This window comes from Anastrepha obliqua, chromosome 3 (genome assembly GCF_027943255.1).
Source record: "Anastrepha obliqua isolate idAnaObli1 chromosome 3, idAnaObli1_1.0, whole genome shotgun sequence".
NCBI classification, from domain to species: Eukaryota; Metazoa; Arthropoda; class Insecta; order Diptera; family Tephritidae; genus Anastrepha; species Anastrepha obliqua.
This window is the reverse complement of record NC_072894.1, coordinates 13477967-13503647: the sequence shown is the minus strand read 5'-3', so window position 1 is coordinate 13503647 and position 25681 is coordinate 13477967. Positions and strand designations below refer to the sequence as shown.

Below are 25681 nucleotides of genomic sequence, written 5' to 3'. Positions count from 1 at the left end.
TTTGTTTTACATTTTTTCCACAATTTTTACGCAAAGAATATAGCAATCCCTTCTTTACATATAGCAGTATTAATCTCTTTACATACATCTCCATACATAACAGTGAATGAAATAGATTCTTGGCAGTGAACGGTATGAAGTTTACAACACATACACATAGTGCAGAGAAGAGAAATCAACGGGTTCCGCTGTAAAGTCATGTCGTACGCATGGATGCAAACATACACAAACCCATTGTGAAAGCGTACGTATCATGCGGTATATGCTGGTGATAGCAGAGGAGAGAGGAGACCTTCTTTATGCTAGGAAGACAAAGAGGAGACTTGACTTCACTTGGCGTCAAATTGTCTGTGAAAGAAAAAACGGCTGAGCCAATTTTTTAAAGTTGCCAAAATTGCCAAAATCGCTGAAATGGTAAAGCAGCATTCGACATAGAGAATAATGCGTATTTATTTATGTTGAGCCTTTCAACTACATTAAAGTGATGGTGAGCAAATTATTTCAGTGATAAAATTTCGTTAGTCACATTTCTAGTTCGAGCCTTAAAGCTCGGAAAAACTTTGCTTAAGCTCATTTATAAGCCGGAACTCTTCTGAAACTTTATATGAGGATATTCGCTGCATAATGAATGGGAGCTTTCACATGATTCAAGAGGCATGATAACATACATACCTTCGCAACGTAGAAGCATTTTGTTTTTAAGTAATGTTAACAAGGAAAGGAGTGTCTATGTAGGGTCGGGCGAAACTGAACATCATATCGCCGGTTCCTGTTTTGCAAAGTTTTGAAATAACTTTGTGCAGTTTTTCCTTTTTGGTTAGTGAAATTTAACATAATAATGGCCGTTACTTACATTACATGTCCCACGGATGCATTGGGTGTGCTCCTGAACATACCACCGCTTCCAATTCTAATTGAAAGGGAAGCTCGCTCGAGTGCCTAACTCTATCACTTTCAAACCTGGCTCCCAGCTATGGTTTACTGATGGGTCCGAATTGGAAAATGGTAGAACAGGGGCAGGAATCAATGGGCCCAAATTCAAAAAATCGATTCCGATGGGATCCTACCCAACAATATTCCAGGCAGAAATACATGCCATTGAAATATGTGTGAGAGAATGTCTTAGAAGGAAAATGAGAGGTACTCACATCTACATACTTTCAGATAGCCAAGCGGCTCTAAAAGCCCTTCTATCAACAACTATCACCTCTAAATTGGTAAATGATTGCCTAAACCTTCTAAACACGTTAGGAAACCTCAACATAGTAACACTATGCTGGATTCCGGGACATGAAGGACATGAGGGAAATGAAATGGCTGATGACCTTGCAAAACAAGGAGCAAATATGCAACTTACTGGTCCTGAGCCTTTCTGTGGACTGACAAAAGGCCACATTAAAGAATTCCTTAGCAAATGGGAAGAAAGAAAACTTGCCGCACAATGGCTAAATTGTGCCGGTCAGCGTCAAGCGAAACTATTCCTAAGTCCCAACAAAGGAATATCTGACAAACTTCTCTCACTAAACAGAGTAGATCTGCGCCTTTTAACAGGATACCTTACAGGTCATTGCAGGCTGAGCTACCATCTAAATAATATTGGTCTATCCGAGACCAATGTCTGCCGCTTTTGCGAAACGGACATAGAAAGCTCAGAACATGTGTTTTGTGAATGTCCTGCGTTGGGCAGACAGAGACTTCACCACCTTGGTGGTATCGTAGTATCTCCATGCAATATTTGGAACAACAAACCCAAAACTGTGCTAAAATTTTTAAAAGGCCTAAAACTCTAGGGTTACAAAATAGGCCTTTCACAATAGATAAGCTCTGGTCGCAGTGCGTAATGGCCTTCTAATAATAATAATAAATACATTACATATGTAACATATGTAAATTTAACATAGTAATGGTCGTTACTTACATATGTATGTATGTATGTATGTAAGTAGGGGAGTCACTTAACAGCCCAGCTCATGTTAGGGCTTAAATTTGTGCCAAAGTTCTTTAAGGTATTTCACTTACATTTTGCGAATGGATATTCCAAACAATACATTCACAACTTCTAGTAAATTTAAAATTATTTCTGGCCTATTCAACTATTTTTCTCAATTGATTACCGTAACGGCCATTTTCTCTCACTTGATCGTATTCACTAAGCAAAAAGTTCATAAGATACAAACATTTTAGTTAAATTTACATTCATGCGGCTTTAATTGTCCTTAATATGTATGCAAATACTTGACGTTCACATTTAGAAGTAAAATTAAATTTGGCCCAAAAGCTCTACAGAACTGAAAAGCTTTACAAGTTTCTCATGCGAAGCACAAAAGCTGCCTCCGACCATATGGTTCCCAACAAAATTTCACTTTTCATCCATATATGTAAGTATACTCGTGTATGTGTGTGTCAGTGCGCATCGGTATTGACTGTGCCCGTGAAAATGATGCGAGTGAAACGAGTGCTGTCCAATTATTTTATTAAAATTGTAGTGAATTAGTATATTTTGATTGTTAAAATGAAATTTGCCGAACACTTAGGCGCGCATATAACACCGGAATGGCGAAAACAGTATATAAACTACGAGGTATGAACCGCATTTGAGACGTGTCTTATTTACGTTTTCGGATGTTGGCCAGTGAAAAGTGAAAATATTGTAGATACTGGTGCAGCGGGTGGGTGATCAATGGCAGCAACTGTCATTGGGCGGCATGACGTCATAAAAGCTTAGAGGCAGCTGTCAAAGTGCAGAGCTTTTATTTTAGCGGAAAAATGTGTTTGAAGTGCGCATGGCCGAAAATAGACACCTGTTGCTGAGTGTTTAGAATATTGTGATGTAAACAAAATGAAAATTTCATTTTTTAGGGCATTTGTTTACAAACAATTCATGTAAACAAAACGAGCTTTCAAGTTTTAGGAGGTTAAAGTGCTGAGTTTAGTAACACCCATGCGGCGAGAGTGTACCTATGTACGTACGCATATTTGTATGTATACTCGTATATGTAGATGCTAAGCTTTATGGGCTTGTAAACGAGTTTATGCTACAAAAAACACTACAGTCCTGTGCAAAATATAAGCACCATTCTTTATCTATGATATTTATTGCTTATTTAATCTTATTTTTCACTACGACACCAGGAAATGAAGGCAATGCTGTATGCGGCCGTAGAGCAGGCGCCCTCTGCAGAGCTCGTCGATCCGGAGGTGCTGTCACGCTACTTTGCCAAATTCGATGAGCAATTCTTCCATTACTGTGACAAAGAGTTGGCCAAAATTAATACCTTCTACTCCGAAAAGATGGCTGAGGCTACACGCAAATATGGCAATCTTCGTAGTGAACTCAGCGAAACGCTGGAGATGGGCGCGGTGAAGAAGCAACCCGCTTGGAAGTACAAGACACCATTGGGCAAGAAGAATGTACCTGCGCGCAAGATACAGGATCTCAAATTAGCATTTAGCGAGTTTTACTTAGGTTTGATTTTGCTACAAAACTACCAGAATCTGAATTTTACGGGTTTTCGCAAGATACTCAAGAAACACGACAAGCTCTTGAATGTGTGCGATGGTGTCAAGTGGCGTGAGGAGTACGTGGAAGCCGCGCATTTCTATGTTAACAAGGATATCGATCGACTCATTCAGGAAACGGAACGCGCCTTCACCAATGACATCGAGGGCGGCGACCGCCAGAAGGCAATGAAACGTTTGCGCGTGCCACCGTTAGGTGAACAGCAAAGCCCGTGGACCACCTTTAAAGTGGGTCTCTTCTCGGGCGCTTTTGTGGTGCTCTTCCTCACAGTCATATTGTCGGCTATATTTCATGGCTTCGGCGAAGATTGGCGCGTAGGTTTGCGCATGTTTCGCGGTCCCTTGCTAATCATTGAGTTTCTCTTTCTATGGGGCGTCAACGTGTATGGTTGGCGTTCATCGGGCGTAAACCATGTACTCATCTTTGAGCTGGATCCACGCAATCATCTCTCCGAACAGAATATTATGGAAGTGGCCTCGGTTTTCGGTGTGATTTGGGCAATTTGTGTGCTGTGCTATATTTATTGTGATTCGCTTGCGATACCACAATATTCGGCAGCAATTTTTCTTTACACAACAATGTTTGCATTTCTACTCAACCCAACGAAGACGTTTCATCATGAGGCGCGTTACTGGGCAGTGCGCGTGCTGAGTCGCGTTGTAATGGCGCCATTTTTCTTTGTAACCTTCGCCGATTTTTGGCTCGCCGACCAGCTGAACAGCATTGTACCCGCCTTTCTGGATATACCCTTCATTATTTGTTTCTTTGGTGAATATTCCAGCTGGCACACAACGGGCTATGGTAAGTGACCTTTTCGCTAATTATAATTTAATTGTTATTCCATTTAGGCTCACAACTCAAATATTGTAGATGGTAGCAGATGTGTCCAAGACATCTCAATCGTGCGTCCGGTTGTGGCCATTTTGCCGGCTTATTGGCGATTCGCTCAGTGTATTCGGCGCTATCGTGACACGCGTGAAGCTTTTCCGCATCTGGTGAATGCTGCCAAGTACGCGACATCCTTTTTTGTTGTAATATTCTCATACAAATTCCAAACAACTGAAGGTGAGTGAACAAGCATCGTTTAATGGCTGATGTTATCAGGCATCTAAAGCCGGAGAATCAAGGTGGTGGCCCAACGGAGGATTGCTTTACTGGCTTTGCTCGCTTTGAACTGCTTTGCTTAACATTGAAAATTTCTATGGACAAATGGTAGCTTTGAGTGATTTCAAAGAAATACGAAAATAAAATGAAATGCCAAGGACCAAAAAAGTGCTGTCAAATAAAAAATTGCGCTATTTGAAATTTCAAAGCACTTCAAGCGCTTGAGGCAAAATTGCTTTTTGGCCAACTTTCATAAATTACGGTATTTTTCTGTTCTTTTTTGACAGTTTTTCGTAGCCAACCAGCCGTGCGTTGGGTCAGCATCTTTAGCTATTAGTAACGAATTTATTAAGGGGACATTTACCTGTAAAATTTCGAGAATTTTTTTTTTTGTTTCTCATAAAATGTTAATATAATCCTTTAAGAATATGTCAAAAAATTTTTAAAACGTAAATTTAAGACTTTTTTATCAACCGTGACGACTCTATTCTTTGCGTTCGAGCACTGGCGTGCACGATAACTCGAAATGTTATTGACCGATCTTCCTAAAATTTTGCACACATCTTTTTTATGAGATTACTTTCTATGTGAATTTACAATTTTTCGAAAATTTATCGAAAAATAATTTTTTCAAAGCAAAAATAGTAGGAAAATTCGAGAAGCCCCGCTGCGACCTTCCAGGAAGAATTGAGTGTACATCCGCTATTTTAAATGATTAAAAAAAAATTTATATTATTGTATTTTATTGTATAAATAAACTGTGTGCCAATTTTGAAAAATTTCTTCGTTTTAAATAATTTTAATGAAAATCAGGGAAAATATGGCCGTTTACTGATATCTGTCCCCTTAAATGCGTATCTATTTTTCTGCTTATATTTATTTATTTTTAAATTATTTACTGCAATATATCTCAATTTATCTTTATACTAAAATACTTAAAGTGGTATTTTCATATGTTAGCTATTCATATTATTATTTTTTTTTTCTTCAAAATAAATTTCCGGTAGCCACACTTGAAACTTTTCCACTCAAAAGTACAGAAAAGCCTACAAGGCAGACATAAAACGTTCATATTCAGGCACATAATTACGTAGGCATATACATATACTAGGTTGTTCAATAAGTTTTGCGACTCGATAAGAAAAAAACAATTTTATGGTTCGAAATTCACTTTATTATTCAGTACTATGAGCCGTAAGCCCTGGCAGCTAGTGCTCCTTTTTATTGTAAAATAATAATTTATTGTTATTTTCCATATATTAAATAAATAAATAAAATATTCAGTACTAGCTTTAACCCGCGACCCCGCTCGCGTAGGAGTAGTTTTGAGGGATTTAGGATATGTATATAAAAGAATTACAAACAATAATTTCATAGAAAATAATTTTTTATTAATAACCACAATATTATAATACAATACCCGGCATCCGGTGCTATGCCTCGTTGAATAAAATCAAAACAACCAATCAGAAAAATATCAAGCAAAATTATTTTTATTAATTTTCTATCTCAAACCGTTTTTGAACTTTGCATTTGGCTCATAGTTGAACAGCTTATGCGGATTATGAAGTGTAGAGTGTGCTATAAATAGTGGGAAATAGGAAAAACTAAGATTTTTTAGATTAAATTTAAGCAAATATTCGATTATTAGTGACGAATGAGAGTGGTGGCGCGGCCGGGGGGCTGTGGGAAGGGAGTTCCATCATAAAAACATGCCTATAACCATCATTGGTTGAAAATATGAATGTATAAAAAATTTTATGTCATTTGGTGTTGTCGTTTCGTAGTGATGCGCGGACAACGCACAGACCTTCACCATTCACCTTTATAGTACGAGTATAGATAGTTTCCCTCAACATCTATACACTTGTTCCAACGGGAAACCAATTTATAAGTTTTATCCTTGAAGTGGGAATCTGCAAGGGCTGCAAAATACACGTCCACAGCTGTTATGATCTCATCATTTGATGAAAAACGCTTTCCACGCACACATTTTTGTAGGTCTGGAAACTGATAGAAATCGCTAAGGGCCAAATCTGGTGAATACAGTGGAATCTCCAACAATTCGAACTTTAATTCATGGATTTTAGCCATTGTCAAAATGCTCTTGTGACAAAGAATTTTTTTTTTCATACTGGTTCTTTTTCCACGAATTTTTTCTTTAAGTTGGTCTAAAAGGTTACAATAATATTCAGAATTTATTCTTCTCCTAGTTTGCAAGTAATCCACACACAAAATTCCTTTCGCATCCCAAAAAAACTGATGCTATCACCTTTTTGGCCGATTTCTGGACACGAACTCAATTCGCAGCCGAAGAGCCAGGTCCAAACCACTCTTTAACTTCTTATTTTGATCTGGGATCATACTGATAAGCCCAAGTGGCATCCATAGCGATGAGTCGACGCACAAACTCAACTTTATCTTTTCAAAAACGCTCTAAATTTCGCTAGGAAAGTCGCATTCGATTGTGGTTTTGTTCCATTGTTTGCAAATGCGACACCCAATGCGCACACAGCTTTCTGAAGCCCAATACTTCACTCAAAATATTGCTCACACTGCCCAATAAGATGCCTAGGGTCTCTACTAAATCTCTTGAAGTCACTCGATGGTTTTCCAATACGATTTCCTTTATTTTTTCTACGATTTCTGGTGTTCTTGCTGCTTTTAGACGTCCTTGACTTGGATCTCTTCAAGGCTTGTACGATCACGTTTAGATTTAGAAACCCATCTTTTTACTGTACTAATAGATGGCGAAAAGTTCTTCTACACTTTCAACATTCGTTCATAAATTTCCTCTGCTTTAAAACTTCCAAAAATAAAAGCTCAAGCACTGCACGATACTTTATTTTTTTCATTGTGAAAATACTGTGACAATTCGATACTAAATGGATTTTAAACAAAGAATGCATTGACAAATTGAAATTTAACTTCTCATACATACGTTTATATATACTCTTCATAACGAAAAACAGGAACATAACGAAAAACAAAAAAAAAAAAAATAAATAAATAAAAAGTAGGCTAGTAGCAACGCCTTCTCTTATCAAACCGCAAAGCTTATTGAACAACCTAGTATGTACTTTTATGCAATAGATATATGTAGTATGTATATGCTTCCAACAAGCTTTTTATCCAACTAACGATACTGAAAATTTATACGAACATCAGTTTTTTGTTCTATGTTCGTATGTGTGCGTATTTCATCAATACAGCAGTAGCTATGTACGTCCCTGTAGGGGATTTGGCTCACTTTACATTAACATTAAGTAGAGTTGCTATGCCTCAATTTACAAATAGAAGACAACAATCGAAAAAGCCCGAATATTTTGGTGAAAAGTTAGGGCTCAAGACTTACAATAAACCATTTTAACCATTTTAAATGCATTTTATTGTCAATAAAATCTTACTCTAATGAATTAAATTACATCGCAAATACATTTTGTGAGTACATAGGTACATACAGGGTGGCTGATGAAAGCCGCTAAAAAAAAAGAATTGAATAACTTTTTTTCTTTTTAAGTTATCTGTTCCATTTTTGTTTTAATTTGCAGATTGATCTTTAAAATTTATTAAAATGGATAACTGGGACACGCAAACAAGAATTTGGATAGTCCGCCGCTATCACGCACTGGAGTCCGTAGTTTTGGTACAGAGAGAGTACAGGCGGATGTTTGGCGGCGATCCCCCAAGCAGATGGACCATAATGAGACTGGTGAATAATTTTGCTGAGCAAGGAACAGTCGCAAGAAGGCCTTATCATCGAAACCCATCAGTTCGGACGGAGGAAACGATCGCTGCTGTAGCTGCAGCTATACAAAGCAATCCAAGGATTTCAATAAGAAGCTTATCTGCTCAACTTGGTGTCAGCCGACAGTCTTTGCAAACAATAATGCACAAAGATTTAGACTTATTTCCCTACAAAATTCAAATGGTTAACAAACTGAATGCAGCAGACTTGCCGATTCGCTTGGAATTTTGCCAGAAGATCCTGCAAATGGTGGAAGAAGACCAAAACATGTTAAACTGCCTTTTCATGTCTGATGAGGCCCATTTCGATTTAAACGGCAATGTGAACAAACAAAATTGTCGAATATGGAGTACTTCTAACCCACAGATACTCCACGAGACGGAATTGCATCCTCTTCGCGTGACAGTGTGGTGTGCGGTTTCTTCACGCTGTATTGTCGGGCCTTATTTTTTTGAAGAAAATGGTCACACCGTTACGGTTACTGGAGACCGTTATTTGAAAATGCTGAAAGAATTTTTCTATCCAGAACTACGCCGAAAGGGAATTCCTTTCAACTCTGTGTGGTTTCAACAAGATGGGGCAACGTCTCACATAGCCCAGACTGTTATGACAGAGTTGCGACGAAAATTTCCCAATAAACTGATTTCAAGAAACTCCGAATTTCGTTGGCCCCCCAGGTCGCCTGACCTTACTGCACCTGACTTTTTCTTGTGGGGTTTATGTAAACAAGAAGTTTATAAAACAAAGCCAACAAATTTGGATGAACTAAAACAATCCATTCGGGCAACAATTGCGGCTATTCCAGTCGCAACTCTCAAAGCAGCAATGAACAACTTTTTACTAAGATGCCGCACTTGTGTCAACGAGCATGGGGGCATTTAAATTCAATTATTTTTAAAACTAGTTAAGCTACATTTAATAAAATTTAATGACCTTCAACTTGAAAAAAAAAAAAATAAATGAATTCCATACACTAAAAAAAAGTTATTTGAGGTTCTTAATGTAGCAAAATTCATCAGCCACCCTGTATATATTTTACAAATCTCAGTACATAAATTTATTCTTACGTCATAGATTTATATTTCTCGACACTGGTGTCATTTGAAGTTTTTAAAGTGCAAATGTAATATTTGTAATAATTGTAAAATTCTTGTCGCTCCATATCGAAGACATTTAATTGTATCGGATATAGTGTGTTAACCTGCTTCTTTCAAGTGTCCACTGCGAAGGTAAATTCAATTACTCGATTAAGCTACTGCGTTCGCTTACTTTTTGCTGCTGTTGTTGTTGTAGCAGCATTAAGATTTTCTTTACATGTACGGGGAGTACTCCTGAAATGACAGTCCTTGGCCGGATATACAGTCTGTGTCAGAAAACAAAGAACCGGTATTTTTCTTGTAACTTCAAGATATATTTCGTTCTGCCTTTTGCTGCGCAATAGTCCAAGGGCTACGATACCGGTACTAACTCAGGTTGGTGTCGTTCGAAACTTTTCCGTAAACGCAACCAAACAAAAATGAGTGAGAAGTACGCGAAGCGTTTTGAGGCGGTATTTTTATGTACGCATTCGAAAGGGCCGAAATTATCTTACGCCGCGGCTGCAAAAGTAATTAAAAAATCAAAAAAATTTGTTGTGATGTGGAATCAGCGGTATAAGGTGTACAAAAATGTTGATGACTTTTCCGAGCGTGGCTTGAAGCGAGTGACGACAAAAAAGCAGGATAAGGTCATCGTCCAACTTTTTAGGCGGGACCCTTCTTTGTGACTACGCTAAGCACGATCAGTTCTTGTTAAAAAGGGAATAAGTATAAGTATTAATACCATCGAACATCGACTGAAGGAGAGGAACAAATCCTACCGTCCCTCATCATCAAAACCACTGCTCTCAGAAAAACACATTGAGAAACAACAAAACAAGAAAATGACGTCACAGTATTGGACTGGCCTTCCAAGTCCCCAGACGCCAACCCCTTTGAAAATATGTGGGGAACTATGAAAACGCATCTAGCCGGAAAGCCAGTCCATAATTCTAATTTATGCCTAAGTGAGACACTGCCACAGATTTTCGTGACCACAACAAAATTTGGTATTGTTCTGGCATGCCAATCTTTGCCTTGCTTAACGTGGGCCTGGTAAGGTAATAGTGAGGCGTGCCTCAGTAAGGCCTGCCTAATTCGGACCTAACTGGTTCTTCGGCATGCCTTACTGTAATTCTAGTCGGGTTGCGACTCGTAGTTTTGTACATACTTTCATGTAAAAAAAATGTAAAAAAAAATTTAAATATATAACTTTTATACTTCATGAATAATCGCGGTTTCTGTTTTCTGACACAGACGGTTACTCCGGGTCGTTCGGATTAAGTAGAAAGGACTGTTTTTTGCTGCATTAACTTTCGCCAAGTGACACTCCCGTTCGGTATTGCTTCGAACAGTGCCTTATAACAAACTGAAGGTGATTGTGTGCATAATTTGTATTATTAGGCGCGCAACTAAGTTCCCAATAGATGCCGCCAGCAGTGTGTTCCAGTCGATTCTAACATAACCTAAACGTTATAAACCAAGCTTAGATATATGGTAAACAAACTGTTTCGACACATTAGTGATTGTGTTTTGATTTTGTGAAAATGTTTGATTTTGTGCCGAATAATCGTCATTTGCGGGAAGTGTTTATTTTCCTCTGTCACTCGAATAAAAAGCGGCTGAAGCGCAGCGAGAGCTACAAAAAGTTTATGAAGATGCTGCTTTAAGTGAAATAACGTGCCGAGATTGGTTGCGTCGCTTCAAAGACGATGATTTTAATGTTGACGGCCGTCCGCGTGAAGGAAGCTTACTTCAGTATTAGGAGTTACCCGCCAATCCATTTCCAAGCGATTGCATGCTTTGGGAACGATTCAGAAACAGGGGACTTGGGTTCCTTATGAGTTAAAAGCAAGGAATGTTGAACGTTGTTTTTTCGCCTGCAAACAACTGCTCCAGCGGCAAAAAAGGAATAGTTTTCTACATCGCATCGTGGATTCATTACAGCAATCCAAAAAAAAGAAAGTCATGGGGACTGCCGGGTCATGCTTCTACGTCGTCGCCTCGCCCGCATATTCACGCTGCGAAGGTTATACTATGTATTTGGTGGAATAAAGTTGGTGTTATTTATTATGAACTGTTAAAACCAAGCGAAACCATCACTGGGGATCGGTATCGACTTCAATTGATGCGATTGAGCCGAGCACTGTGCGAGAAGCGTCTGCCGTACGCGGAGGGACATGAAATAGTGATTCTACAGCATGACCACGATCGGCTTCGCGTGGTCAAACCCGTTAAAACCTACCTGGAAACACTGAAATGAGAAATCCTATCCCACCCACCATATTCTCCAGATATTGCGCCGTCCGATTATCACCTGTTCCATCGTAGTTCCATTCATATGAAGACATCAAAAAATGGCTTGATCCGTGGATAGTCTCAAAAGATGAACAGTTTTATTGCGACGGTATACGAGATCTACCAGAAAGATGGGAAAAAGTAGTAGCCAGCGATGGGCAATACTTTCAATGTAATCATTTTTTCAGAATAAAGTTGTATTTTTATCAAAAAAAAGCGAGAACTTAGCGCGCCTAATATATTTATATCTTTTATACTTCCTGAATAATCGCGGTTTCTTTTTTCTGACACAGACTATTAATCCGTTGGATTAGGTAGAACCGCTGCTTTTTGCTGTATTAAGGGGTTGGTAGGGTTTAGCGCTAAAAAAAACACTTTTTTTTGAGAAATATGGCTTAAGATACTTTAATAAAATCAGTTGCATGTTATTGTACATCTTCTCAATAAGTTTTTAAAAAATATTAATAATAAAATATTGACAAATAAGCCCATTACAGAGTTTTTTTGGAGATATGTTTTTCGAGAGGTGCTCTGCGGTGCCAATCGGCATTCGTCGTAGAATCATCTGAAACTAAAAAAGTCGAATTTTTCAGTTAAAGTATGACGTAATGCCCCCCCATTAATAAAATTTTTTTTTTTCATTCTTGTAGTTTTGGTGGCAAAAAAACGTAAAACGAGCATTTTTGGCGAAAAATTTCGCCATATTTGTAAGTGAAAAACAACCTTAAAAAAAAAATAAAAAAAAAACAGTGGGGGGGGGGGCGTGGGGTTTAGGTATTTTTGATTTAGAAAACTGTGCCAAATTTGAAAAGAATCGGTTGATTAGTTTCGGAGTTGTGATTGGCACCGACTTTTAAGAAGTCGTTTCGGGAAAAACGCGTTTGAAAAAATGACTCTGAAAAATTATCGATGCTCCGCATTCGAGGTAGAGTGCCTACAAAGGCTATAACTTTGAGAGTTCTGCTCCGATCCACTTAAAATTTTGACACAACATTCTTGAAATGATTTACTATAAGATGAGTGAAGAAAAAAAATTTCGATTTTGTGACCCTACCCCCCCCTTAACTTTCGCCAAGTGAGACTTCCGTTCGGTATTGCTTCGGACAGTGCCTTGACACAAACCAATAAAAAAGCCATAAAGTATAGGCTCGCCAATAGTTACAAAACCACACATTTCTTTACACTAATAATACAATAAGATAATTTCTCTTAGAAGATTTAATTATATTCATCACCAGCAGTGCTATGAAGATGGACTGCCAAATTGCGCAAACACTCGGATAATTAAGTTCCCCATGTTTATCCATGATGAAAAGAAGTGACAGTAACAGATGATTATTCGGCTCTCAATTTGATAGAATCAGCTGAACGTCTGACCTAGCCCGGGTCCATGAATAATTTAAGGAAAAAACTAAGCTTGTGTAGGGGATATACGAAAAAATCAACACAGTTCTTGCTCATATTGCTTCGTTGCCGTCTAAACAACGACTGGACGAGTTTGTGAAATGAGCGGACAGAATTCCGCTCCCGGGCAGAAGCTGCAGTTGCTGGCTCAATTTCCATTTTCACCATAGCTGAAAGCCAAACCTATCTATCGTCTTTGATTTGTGGTCTGATAGTGGAGCGTCTGGAGCGTTAAAAACATTAAAACCTAGGATGTCTTAGGGACTAAATGAAATTAAATTATCTTTGCGAAAATGTGTTGTGAATAACATAAATAATAATCTCTACCTATTTAAAAGTTGTGCATTTGATTTTTAAATAGCAAAAATTTATGATTGCAATAACTTATGTGCTATAATGCAAATAACGTTGTAGAATTTATTTTTTTTGTAACAGAAGTGGAAGCAACTGAAAAAATAAATAGATTATGGATAATTAAATGTTAAAAAAAAAATATTATGTAAACTATTTGTTTATTTAAATAATTAGCATACAAAAAAAAATTGTTTTCTGTTATTATAGCATAAAAGTAGAATCGAATTAATTATTAAAAACAAAAAAATTATGACTATTTAAAAGAAAAAAATTAATTAACAAAAAAATTTGTCTATTGAAAAATTTAAATTTTTTCAAACATCATCTTCAATTTCACTGATGTTAATCATAAGCGCTACATTTAGGCAGCTGTCGTCGTTGCACTGTAGGCATGCTACACTGCAGTATAATCCACTTTTTCGGCATCCGCATGCAGCTCCACATCCTTTTTTGCATTTTTAATAAATTTTCCGGAGCAGGTAATTGATTCGTAAATATTGGATGATAGGTATTATTGGAATAGTGCCATCCCCAATTTTCGATGATTAAATCATTCCCTAACCACATCTGGATTTGTAGGTAAACCCGTTTTAAGTGTTCAAATGCTCAGATGTGGGAGGTAACGAAGATAAAAGAACACTTGTGTCTTTGGCAGTTGCTTTGATGAAATAATTGAACCTGAATGTATTCAAATCTGTAATTTTTGCCAAAGCACCATACACTCCCAAAATACATGTAATACCAGCTTGAAATATATTATTTGCATCTTCATGTACATTTTTAAATACTGCTGCTGAATCATGTAGATCATTCCGCTTCTCAAAATTTGTGATAAACTTAATTTTTCCTTTATTGTAAAACGCAGAAGTAGTATCACAGCCTGTGAAAGCATGTAAAATAGAACATGTTATTTACATGCTGGTAGAGATTTTCCTAAACTTTTCGATGAAAATATTTGTTGGTTAACTTTGTCTCGGGATGGTTTTAAAAAATATATTTCACGATCAGTAGGCGCCAATGCCGTTAACACAACCAAGACGTCAATGTCTTCAGAAATTACAACAATATTTTGAGATTCTAAACTAATTGCTGTATCAACAATTAATTTATCTGCATCGCTTTCCGCTTGGCATGTAAAAATATTGTTATCAGCTAATTTTATTCTTAACATTTCGATTAGGCGAGATTTATTTTTTTTATTCGTTAGAAATTTATTTTGAGCGATTTTTAACGGCATATTTTCATCAAATTCAATATCTGTACTTACATTTTTTAGTGCGCGACGATTCCTTTCAGCAGATTTAATACCGTCCTTCTTATATCCATCAAATACCACGCATGCGTTATTATAATTATTCCTCAAATATCTTACGTAAAGTTCGCATATCATTTTGAATGTTTCATTTAATTGCCATTTGCAACGATATAACAACATGCCTCCATCAACAACATAATGAACATTTTCTAAGCTTTTCAAATTAATCTGAATTTCTGGGAATAATTCGTAGAAAGTTGATTTTTTTGTCTTTCGCAGTTGGCCATCTTCAAACAGAGCAAGTGGATATGGTGCCAGTTCATAATTCATATAAGTTTTTAGTTTAGCATCTGTTTTTTTCAACACACAAATACGTTGAAACAGCAACAATGGATCAACGGGAATAACATTGTCATGAATTTTTATTTTATTATTTTTAGCCAATAGAGAATTTATTTTATCTTTGCTTAATAACTTCAATTCGCGTACATTTTTCCCTTCGATTTTCTTCATAACTTTTAAACCTTCTTCAAAAGCATTGCAACAATTTATACTTTTATCACCGGTAATTCCAGTGGCAATTGACATAATTGCATCTGTATCAGGAAAAAGACTGTGTTCTTCGAAAAAGTCTACCAATCTTTTTACATCGTTACCATCCCTTTCTATTCTAGCATCTGTAGACTGATGACTTTTATTGAAAGATATGTCACAAACATTTTCTATGCTTTCAATAATATCTTTTCTATAAATAACTCCTCTGATCCATTTATAAACTACACTTTCAGTGGCACCTCGCTTAAAAGGACCCCCTTCGACGCTCATTCCTTTCATTAAAGTCTGATCACTTGCAATACCAGAAAAAAAAATATCTGATCGCCTAGATGTGAAATATCCTGTTGTATATTTTTCGAACTCTGCTGGATCCATTTTACACTGTAATTCCTTCATATCTTGCAGATAAATTTGTACAGCCTTCGCATAGGGAAAATGCCCTGATGCGTCGAATAGTGGAATCATCAGCTCAATATGTAGATTTAAATTCCAATCCCCCATAAGGTCGGCAGCAATGAAGTCTTTCAATATTGTTACCATTCGAAGATACGTAATCCATAGTTTTGATGTTTTATTTTTATTTTCAAGCTCAACTAACTTATCTTCAAAAATTCTACTCAGCATTTGAAATCCTTGATTTTCTGTAATTTCATTGTAATTGAACATTTCAAAAATCATCGATATTTGTTCGTCATTCAATACATTTAAAAAATCCGCATTATTCTCCTTAAGATCTTCAAAAATTAATTGTGATAAAGCCTGCTGCAATACGGTATGAGCACGTACTGCTCTAGCATATGCACGTCCTGACGTTATGTGATCAATCGTATTTTCTGGATAAATGGTAGAAAGAACTTGTTTTATCCCACTTCCAGCCATAATATAACCAATAATATATAACGTTGGGAAGATGTTTGTCTTTATCTATTTAAGTAAAATTTAACGTAGAACTAAAAAAAAATTATTTCCAACTAAATATTATGCTCCAATATATTAATTTTTCATATTTTTTTGTTTAAACAATGAAAAAATTAATTGCACAATATAATATTGGTAGAAGTTACAATTTAGAGCATACAAAAGAAAATCCTGTTGGTTACATGGCAATTCATTCAGTCCCTATGAGATCCGAGGTCAAAACCCCCGGGCGCTCCACTATGAACAAAGACCATGAGCGGGCAGGCTTCTGCTGCCAAAAACGCTATGATGTGGCAATTGAAGTTCATCTATCATTCTTGATTCGAAAGTATACAACATTAAGTGTGTAGTAATTTACTGTGAAATATATAAGGAAAAGAGTGTTTCTGAAAGCAATGTTTGTTTGCTAGCTATGCACTTACAGTTTTGCACCATTGAGAAAATAAAACGATCAGTATTATCTAAAAAAATTATTTTATTCCACGAATTTTAATAGGCAGTTTATGATTTCATATTTAAATACAGGAAATGTAAGGTACATTTACAACTATGCCCCAAAGTGTATATATTTATATGCAGTATTATTTTCACAGACTTGGTGGTAATAAATTAAAAAATCTAAACCAGTATCATAGTCCTCCTTTAAAATGCTAAAATAATTATGTAAATTAGCTGAAAACTTCTGGTCACAAATGCCGGAAACATGCCATAAATGTAAGTTCTATAAGCCTCTCACAATGGAAACAAAGGAACCTTAAGTGAAATGGCTCACTACGATTATGAAATAATTTACATTGAATCGCATAAAAAGGACAAAGTATTGTGTGACCCGTCGCATTGCCTTTGCCCCAACAAACAACAAATGCCCTTACCATTTCTATGGTTTCTGACTCTACTGCACAGAGAAGTGTGTATTCGCATGAGTTAGGTAAGACAACTTTATTGAAATATGTACATTAATGCTTGCTTATAAGTACTACATAAGTGCGGCAAATATGAAATTACATGGAAAGCCATGCAAAACCATGACAACATTTGGCTTTTCAGTCTGTGTTAAATTTCTAAGTAGTTTCTTTTTTAAAATACACCGTAAAGCCAAAATTTGGAAATTATACTGCATATACAATACATATATGTGTATAACAAAGGGTTACCCAAAATATTCTATAACAAATTACGGGTTATTATACCTCATCGCATCTTTAGTCACAGCTTATTTGTATTTACATGTAAGAGAAAATTTGTAATATTCGGTTTCCTGATTGTAAGGACAGGAGTAATAGGGCGCAGGCTGCCGCAGAATGCCTGATTTTAAAGTTGAGTCTTGCTCTAGTCGCCCAATCACTGAGAAGATAATAAAATAAAACTAAGGGCATAAAGTTGACGTATTAAGAATTTAGGCAGTGATAGGTAACTAAGCATCTACCACCAAAGAGATTTGAACCTTTTGAAAAAGCTGGATAAGGAAGAACGGAACAAATAGAAGCAATTTGTGCCATGGTAGATAATGCTGTATGTATGTTGGGACTAGCGGGGAATAATACAGTAACAAATGTTAAAAATGGGAGCGTGTCATTATTCTGTTTTATAAAATTCTGGATGACAAAATTCTATAAATTGCAAACAAATTCTGCTTTTTAAAATTCTGCTTTCTAAAATTCTGTTTTTTAAAATTCTGCTTTCTAAAATTCTGCTTTTTCAAAATTCTGCATGTTTAATGCGAAAAATTCTGCTTTATTCAAGTTTTGTGATTTTCGTCATACAAGAAGTAACAAAATAAACATTTAATTCATAAATATACGTATAGGTTTGTTTAAGCGATAATAATATTTTAGTTTAACCAATTCCAATATTTTTTGCAATTCTTTTTAAATATGTAGTGTGACTTAATGCATTTCTTTTTTTAATAATTCTTCGCAGCTGTTCGTTTTTTTTTAGAAGGGTTCTACGCAAAAATACGGTGGATTGCGTAGCCGGAGTTGGACTGATGAGGGTTATTTTTTTAAAGCGTGGCCGAAGGCCGCCCACGCGAAAAGAAGTTCTACGCTAAAATACTGTGGATTCTATCGAAACTGAAGAAAAAATTATTATTATTATTTTTTATTTAATATCTCGAATAATAATCAAAAAAAAATAATAATAATAAATTAAATAATTACATTACCTCTTTAACATTGTTAACATTGTATTTTAATACAGAATTTTGTAATACAGAATTTTGTAATACAGAATTTTGAAAGCAGAATTTTAGAAAGCAGAATTTTAAAAAAGCAGAATTTTAAAAAAGCAGAATTTTAAAAAGCAGAATTTTAAAAAGCAGAATTTTGTTTTTAGAATTTTGTACAGACAGAATTTCGACACCAACCCGTTAAAAATGCTTGAAAAAGTATGGTCAATAATGGACCTTTATCCGGCTTTTAGCGAATTTGACAATATCAGCTGATAGGCTGACGTAAATGGGGTCACTGAGTGGTTTGTTTAAGGAAAAAAATAAAGATTCTGTTAGTGATATAAAATTAGCACAATGTCACGTCATTGCTGTCTGAACAACGACTGATCAGATCGTGCAGAATTCGGCTGCCGAATCCTCGTGACGTAATAACTCATGGTGAAAAGAGTTTTAAAGGCGTTCTACATAGCAGACCTTTATTAGGCTCTGAGCGTATTTGCTGAATGTGCTGATATCACTTGAGATGTGTTTCATAGAATTTTGCTTATGGTAGTCATAAAAGTCAACAACGCACGGGCCCAGTGACGTGGAATCCAAAGTTCCCCTCAAACTTATTTTTTCACCATACCTAACCAGCAAACCTGTTAATCTATCATCCTTGGTAGTAAGTGAAGTTACATGCACAATTCTCATTTTCTCCATAGTTATTAGGAAAACCTTTTAAATCTATCATGCTTGAGAATAATACATTTTGAGCTGGTCAATCAACGGATTTTGAACTCAACTATCAACAATCAATTATCAAAAAAAGAAAGTTCCAAGTTTTTGCGTTCGTATTCTCTGTTATTTTAGATATTTTATTATTTGAGAACAAATAGTTAATTATTCTTCGTAGAATTGTTGCTGTAAACGAATCTCATTAAATGTATGCTGCAATCCCGAGACTAAATTTTATTACTGATATAAAGCGATTCTATGTCAAAAGGTCCAAATTAAATCGTCAACAATGCTTCTAGCAATTGTTTTATTTGTAAACTTGTGTATAATTAAAAGTAAACTGAAAAAATTAAAAAAAATCATCATTTTCAGATTTATTCAATGTTGAAAATTTTGGTACAGAGTTTTTAAAGTGAAACATCTTCGTCCCTTTTTAACATTTCTATAAAAATACATTTTTTTTATTTTTTAGTATAAGATACACACTAAAAAAAAAATATTTTGAAAAAATTATTACTTATTTTGATCAGCATTTTAAGGGGTTAGTCTACTTTGGAGACTCGAAAAAAAGGCTATATTCGTGATTTTTTTTTTTGAGAAAACTATAAATGATAGTAATATAAAATTTGTTTGATTTATTAAATAAAGTCTTAAAATTCAGAAATAAATTTTTTTTTATTCAATTTTATAGTATTTTTAGTAAAAAAATAGCAGTGAAGCGTAACGTCTCAAACATGGGTTGGTGAGGCAGCTCCATCAGAACTCAAGAACGGCTTGTCTGAAACAAAAAAATCAAAATGTTTCAGATTCAGTAAGATACTGGCTACAAAATGACCCTCGGATATTAGGTTTTAATGAAGACAAAAAAAATGGCTGATAAAAATGGAAAATTTTTGATAGAACGGTTTTTTTTTTCGCATATTTAAAAAAAATATATGGTAAAAATTTAAAATTTCAAAACCCCCGAGCGTCAATTTGGTGCAAATTATGTCTAGAATAGGTGATCCAAATTTTATGAAAATCGGTTGATTAGTTTTTGAGATACAGTGGAGCTAGATTTTGAAAACGTTGTTTTGAGAAAAACGCGTTTAAAGTTTTTAATGCACGCTATACGCGCAGGTAGACGAAATGATGTTCAGGTAAAAAAAAAATAGTTAGAGTGCTCGGATTTTCTTAAAATTTTTACACAATATTTCTGGATATATATACTTTCAAATTATGCAAAAAAAAAAAATTGAAAAATTTTAAAGTGACAAAGTAGACTAACCCCTTAAGCGAAACTATTTTTTTTCGAGATAAAGACTTCCTCGAATTTTTTATTGATTTTATTAATAGCTTATGTTATCTGCTTTAAGTGTTAGAGTGGTGGAGAATACCGAACTATGTATAAAAAAAAAATAAATATATATTTTTCCTCACTCCTTCTTCACTCTGCTCAAGTTTAACTACTCAGCCTTAGCAGCCAGTACCCTTGAAAAGCTGTAATGAAATAATTATTTATAATAATTACTCTTACAAAATAATTCAATATAAGTATTTTTTTGATTTAATGCATCTTTTGAGAATACGAATGGGAATGATGATCTCAGTATTCTAGAGCGAATGAGAACGCCAGTGCGTATGCGGCTGTGAATTCGAATAAGGCAAAGAATACGAAATCGGTAATGTACGAGTATACAAATACGAATACAAATACGAGTACGAATACGATCACGTATGAGTGCCAAATAAATAAAATAAGATAAGCGTTTCTTTATGGTTAAGACTCCATTGGCGAACCTGCTCTGGTCAGACGTTTTCGACTTTGGAGTGAATTTAACGTATTTCTATTATAGCTAACAACTTGAGCTTTCTAAACCAGGTAGCTGTCTCTATCGATTTATGAATATAACTTTTTAAACAGAATCCTCAAAGAGGATGAAAAAAGCTAGACCCGGGTGCTCAAATTCAGGTTTTAACAAACATGTTCAACGGAGGGTCAAAGCAGGGCAAAAGTAGCTCTTGAATTATTTAACTCTACCTTTATGGAAACTTCTGAGTTTTTTTCACATTTCTGAGTATTTGTTTGCTTTCCTGCTCCTGAAAATTTTTACGTACCAAACATAAGCGCCTCTACTTCAACTGATTGAAATTAAATTATTTTTTTTTTAATTTAGTTTGATTCTCTGCTTTTGTTTTTAATATCTATAAACCCTTATCGTCAAGTACCACAAGTCTTATGCATCTATTATTCATAAGCACTTAATTTGAATTTCTAAAAATTTTGTGCTCAAAAATCAAAAGTCTTACCCTACCGCTCATGGATTACACCATTATCAACGCATTCTTCTTATAGCTTATTTGAAGAAAATATTTTTGTCCAGCAACAAGTACAACACAAGTTGTATGTAGTGGGTGTTCTTGTAGCTTCATGAGAACTATCGATATCGATAACTACGATTTGACAACTAAGAATGGAAAACTGTGTTGACATTTATGTTCAGTAAGGTTCCGCAAGGTTCAAAATGGAGAAACGGTTTCAAATTGAGAAAACTACTTTGAGAAAAAAAAAATCCGCTCGCGAAGTTCATAGAGCACTGGCGGCATTATCAGTTCTTATTTCTTTTGAAATGAAGAAGGAGCTGCCGTTACTGTGAATGTCGAGCGCTATCGAGCTATGAGGACTGAATTTTTTTCCAAAAATTAGTCAGCTAAATAGCGACGACATTTGCTTCCAACGAGACGGCGAAACACCATTTATACAATGCGGCCAGAATTTTTGGAAGAAGTAGCTAAAAATTGGGCTTATCGAAGGCACCATGCATGGTTTTGGTGATGGATGTGTAGCAGTTGTCTAAGTGACACATCCCAAAACCAAGTAGCACAAAAATGCCATTTTGATATATAGCTGCTTTTTATTAGTCGAACCATCTTAATTTGACTATGAATCTGCTTACGTTGTCTATTTTCTTTTCTGCAATATATTTCAAGTTCACGATTGACAATTCCCCCAGCATACCATGTCGTAGAGAACCCACAGCACCTTCTGCATCTATCGTTGTACGGTCACCCCATATTCCTGGTATAGACTCCTAAAGTCCAGTGGTCGGTTATTGCTGACGTAACTCTGAATATGTCTGCCCGTGGCTTTCTTAACAACTCGTCAGTTCTGGACTTGTTGAAGTTGGGCTAAGTTTGTTTAGTTATTTTGCAGGTATCCATGTTAGTCCATTTGTCAACGACCTGCTTCTAGAATAGCGAGAAGATATGCCTTTTGCGCATTCCTTGGAGACAGCACATTTCTACTGCTTGGATTCATTATAAGATGCCCCCTATCTTGCCAGTTTATTAGCTTTCTTATTTCTTTATAAGCCCCTATGGCCAGGTACCCAGATGAAAGTGATATCTGTGGTAGGTGCTAATGCATTAAGTTTTTTTTTTTGCATTGTCTGACGACTTTCCAATTTGTTGTACGTGACTTAAAAGCTGCGATGACTGCATGGCTATCTGAAAAAATGCATACTTCCGATAGTTCTTGTGGGTCACGTGAAATGGTTCAAAAAGAAAAAAACAACTTGAGCGAAATCCTCGACGAAGTGCCAATCAAATGGCGAAAAAACTAAAAAATTTCTGACGTAGCAGCCGCCACATATTGAAAAATGATCTCAAAGTCAATCTTTACAAGATCCAAAAGGCGCATGAACTCACACCTAAGCAGCAACAAGTCAGACTTGAGAAAGCGAGGAGTTGCTTCGCTTGGACGAAAGCGGTAAATTTCCGAACATTGTGTTTTCTGACGGGACATTATTTCAAATTGAGCAATTCGTAAACTCCCAAAACGATAGGATTTAGTTGACTAACCATTCATACCAGAATTTGAGGCAGCACTCGCCACAGGATATAGTTTGGACCGCTGTAACCGCAGATGGGCGCTCTCCAATCGTTTTCATTGACCTGGCGTTAAGGTAAATGCGAAATATTATCGGGAAAGTATTCTGGAGGTTACTTTGAAGCAGACAAATCGTGGGCAGACAAATATTTCGGTGGCAGACCATGGACGTTTCAACAGGACTCGGGACCTTCTCAAAAAGCTCAAGTCCACCAAGAACGGCTAGAAAACAACGTTCCGAACTTCATAACGTCCACACAATGGCTCTCAAATTCACCAGACGCGAATCCGATGGATTATTCTCTTTGGGACATTGTGGAGAGCAAGCACCGAGCTCAAAGATTCACCAGTCTTGAAGCGCTGAAAAAAGCCATTGTCTGCGAGTGGGCCAAAATACCTGAATGTCACATTCGGGCAGCTTCCGACTCATTTCTGGACCGTCTCAAGGCTATAGTCAAGCAAAAGGTGGTCATATCGCGCAAAAGTAAATTTGTTCTTAATTTTATATTATTTTCACACATTTTTTACTTTGAATTGAATAAAAGTAATTTTCCAAACTAAATTTATGGCCTTTGTAATTGGTTATACTTCGAGTGCCGGACCCTGTAATAAAAATAATTTATTCCAGCAATATTTCTGTTTTGTGTTATCGTATTAAATTCTCAAGTTCTTAAAAAACACCCAGCATTCATATTGACTTCTGCCCATTATGTAGCTTGCCTTGGTTCATTTGTCTGACCTGGCTGACTGCTTATGTTGACACACAAAAAATTTAGCAAACGTAATTGGCATCTTGTCAAATAAGTTAAATTGACTGTTAATAACTTTTTCCCAGTAACGTATCCTAGTTCATTTGTCTATAATTATGTATTGTGCAGATAATTTACTTATGTTTTTTTTACCTCTCCCTTCTGTCACAGCCACTTACGTTACATCGAAGAATAATCCGTGGTTCTACTGCTGGATTGTGGCGGCCATTGTCTCCTCCTGTTATGCGTACACGTGGGACATTAAAATGGATTGGGGCTTATTTGACGCCAAGGCTGGTGATAATCGCTTTTTGCGTGAAGAAATTGTCTACTCTACGACGGTGAGTGCACACAAACACTAACGCACAGTTCAAGTCTTCGCAGTCAATTATCTGGCCGGCAACAGCTTTTTGGCTACTCCCCAAATACCTTGCTGCTGTTAGTTATATTTTCACTGTTTTTTCGCCCAATTAGGCGCATATTTAGTTATCGTTATATGCTCATTTATAAGTAGATATATACATAGTATAATAAAATTACTTTACTGTTTATCGCTTTTCGCTACGAAGTGGTTCTACTACTTTGGCATTGTGGAGGATTTGGTGCTGCGCTTTGGTTGGACGGTGTCAATGAGTCTGATTGAGGCTGGCTACATGGAAGGTGATGTTATGATGACCATACTCAGCCCATTGGAAGTGTTTCGGCGTTTTATTTGGAACTATTTCCGTTTGGAAAACGAGCATTTGAATAATTGTGGCAAATTTCGTGCTGTACGTGACATTTCTGTGGCACCAATGGATTGTTCGGACCAGGTACGAATTAATTGAAAAATACGTATATCGCAAAAGTCTGAGCCAAATAGCCTTACGTTAATGACTTTCTTATTGGCCGGTTTATTTTTTCTGTTGTGTCTCTTTTCCAATGCACCCGACATACTATATCTTTGGCAGACAACAATTTTACGCATGATGGACGACGAAGACGGCGTGTGCAATCGGCGTGGAAAAACCAAAGGTCTGTCGAAGAAGAAAGAGCAACAACGCCTGTTGCTGCTACAAGGCGAATCTATCGAAGATTTATGCTCTTAAATGATCAAAGACTTTAGTCTTTGTATTTCGATTTTCGTGGGTGGACAAAATTCTAAAGAACATTTGTTACAAAGCGCACAAATACAGCAATGGACAAGCGAAGAAGTAATGCAATACTGGATGTCATTAAACTCAATGTAGGTGTGGCAATAGGACATATACAGTGTCAAGTAGCGGTAATTGAAAGCTTAATAGTGTGATTTATACACACATTTGTATGTGTAGTTGTGTGTGTGTGTACGTATTTATCTACTTAACACTTATTACTTAATACTTAAGTACAGGGTGGCGCACGAATCGTGCTACAAAAACAAAACGTAATAACTTTTTTTCTAATCAATGTATTTAACTTTTTGTTTTTTTATTGTATAGATAATTCAATTTTATTTTATGTAACTAATTAGTTTTGAACATAATAGAACGTAAATGACCTCCATGCTCATTCACGCATATGCGACACCTGATGAGAAAATTGTTCATTGCGCACTGAAGGGTTGAAGTCGGGATCGCCTCAATTATTGTTGTGATGGACTGCTTCAATTCAGTCAAATTACTTGGTTTTGTTTTACACACCTCTTGTTTGAGATAACCCCATAAAAAAAATCTGGTGCAGTGAGGTCAGGTGACCTTGGGGGCCAGCGGAAAGTGGAATTTCTGGATATCAATTTATTTCTAAATTTTCGTTGGAACTCCTCCATAACCGGTCTGGCTATATGTGCAGTTGCTCCATCTTGCTGGAACCAAATGCTGTTAAAAGGGATACGTCTTCGCCGCAGTTCTGGATAAAAAAACTCCTTCAACATGTTTAAATAACGGTCCCCATTTACAGTCGCTGTTACACCGTTTTCTTCGAAGAA

The 25681-nt window shown here is 36.2% G+C and overlaps 1 protein-coding gene across 1 annotated transcript; it reads left to right on the top strand.

Annotated features, from left to right (window-relative positions):
* The first annotated feature begins 2340 nt into the window (after positions 1 to 2340).
* On the top strand, positions 2341 to 25081 carry LOC129242840 (xenotropic and polytropic retrovirus receptor 1). The gene is made up of 6 exons (XM_054879707.1): positions 2341 to 2581; positions 3133 to 4321; positions 4391 to 4585; positions 23908 to 24077; positions 24306 to 24548; positions 24687 to 25081. The coding sequence occupies exons 1-6, from the start codon at positions 2513 to 2515 to the stop codon at positions 24822 to 24824; spliced, it is 2004 nt and encodes a 667-aa protein (XP_054735682.1). The 5' UTR covers positions 2341 to 2512; the 3' UTR covers positions 24825 to 25081.
* Positions 25082 to 25681: the final 600 nt, after the last annotated feature.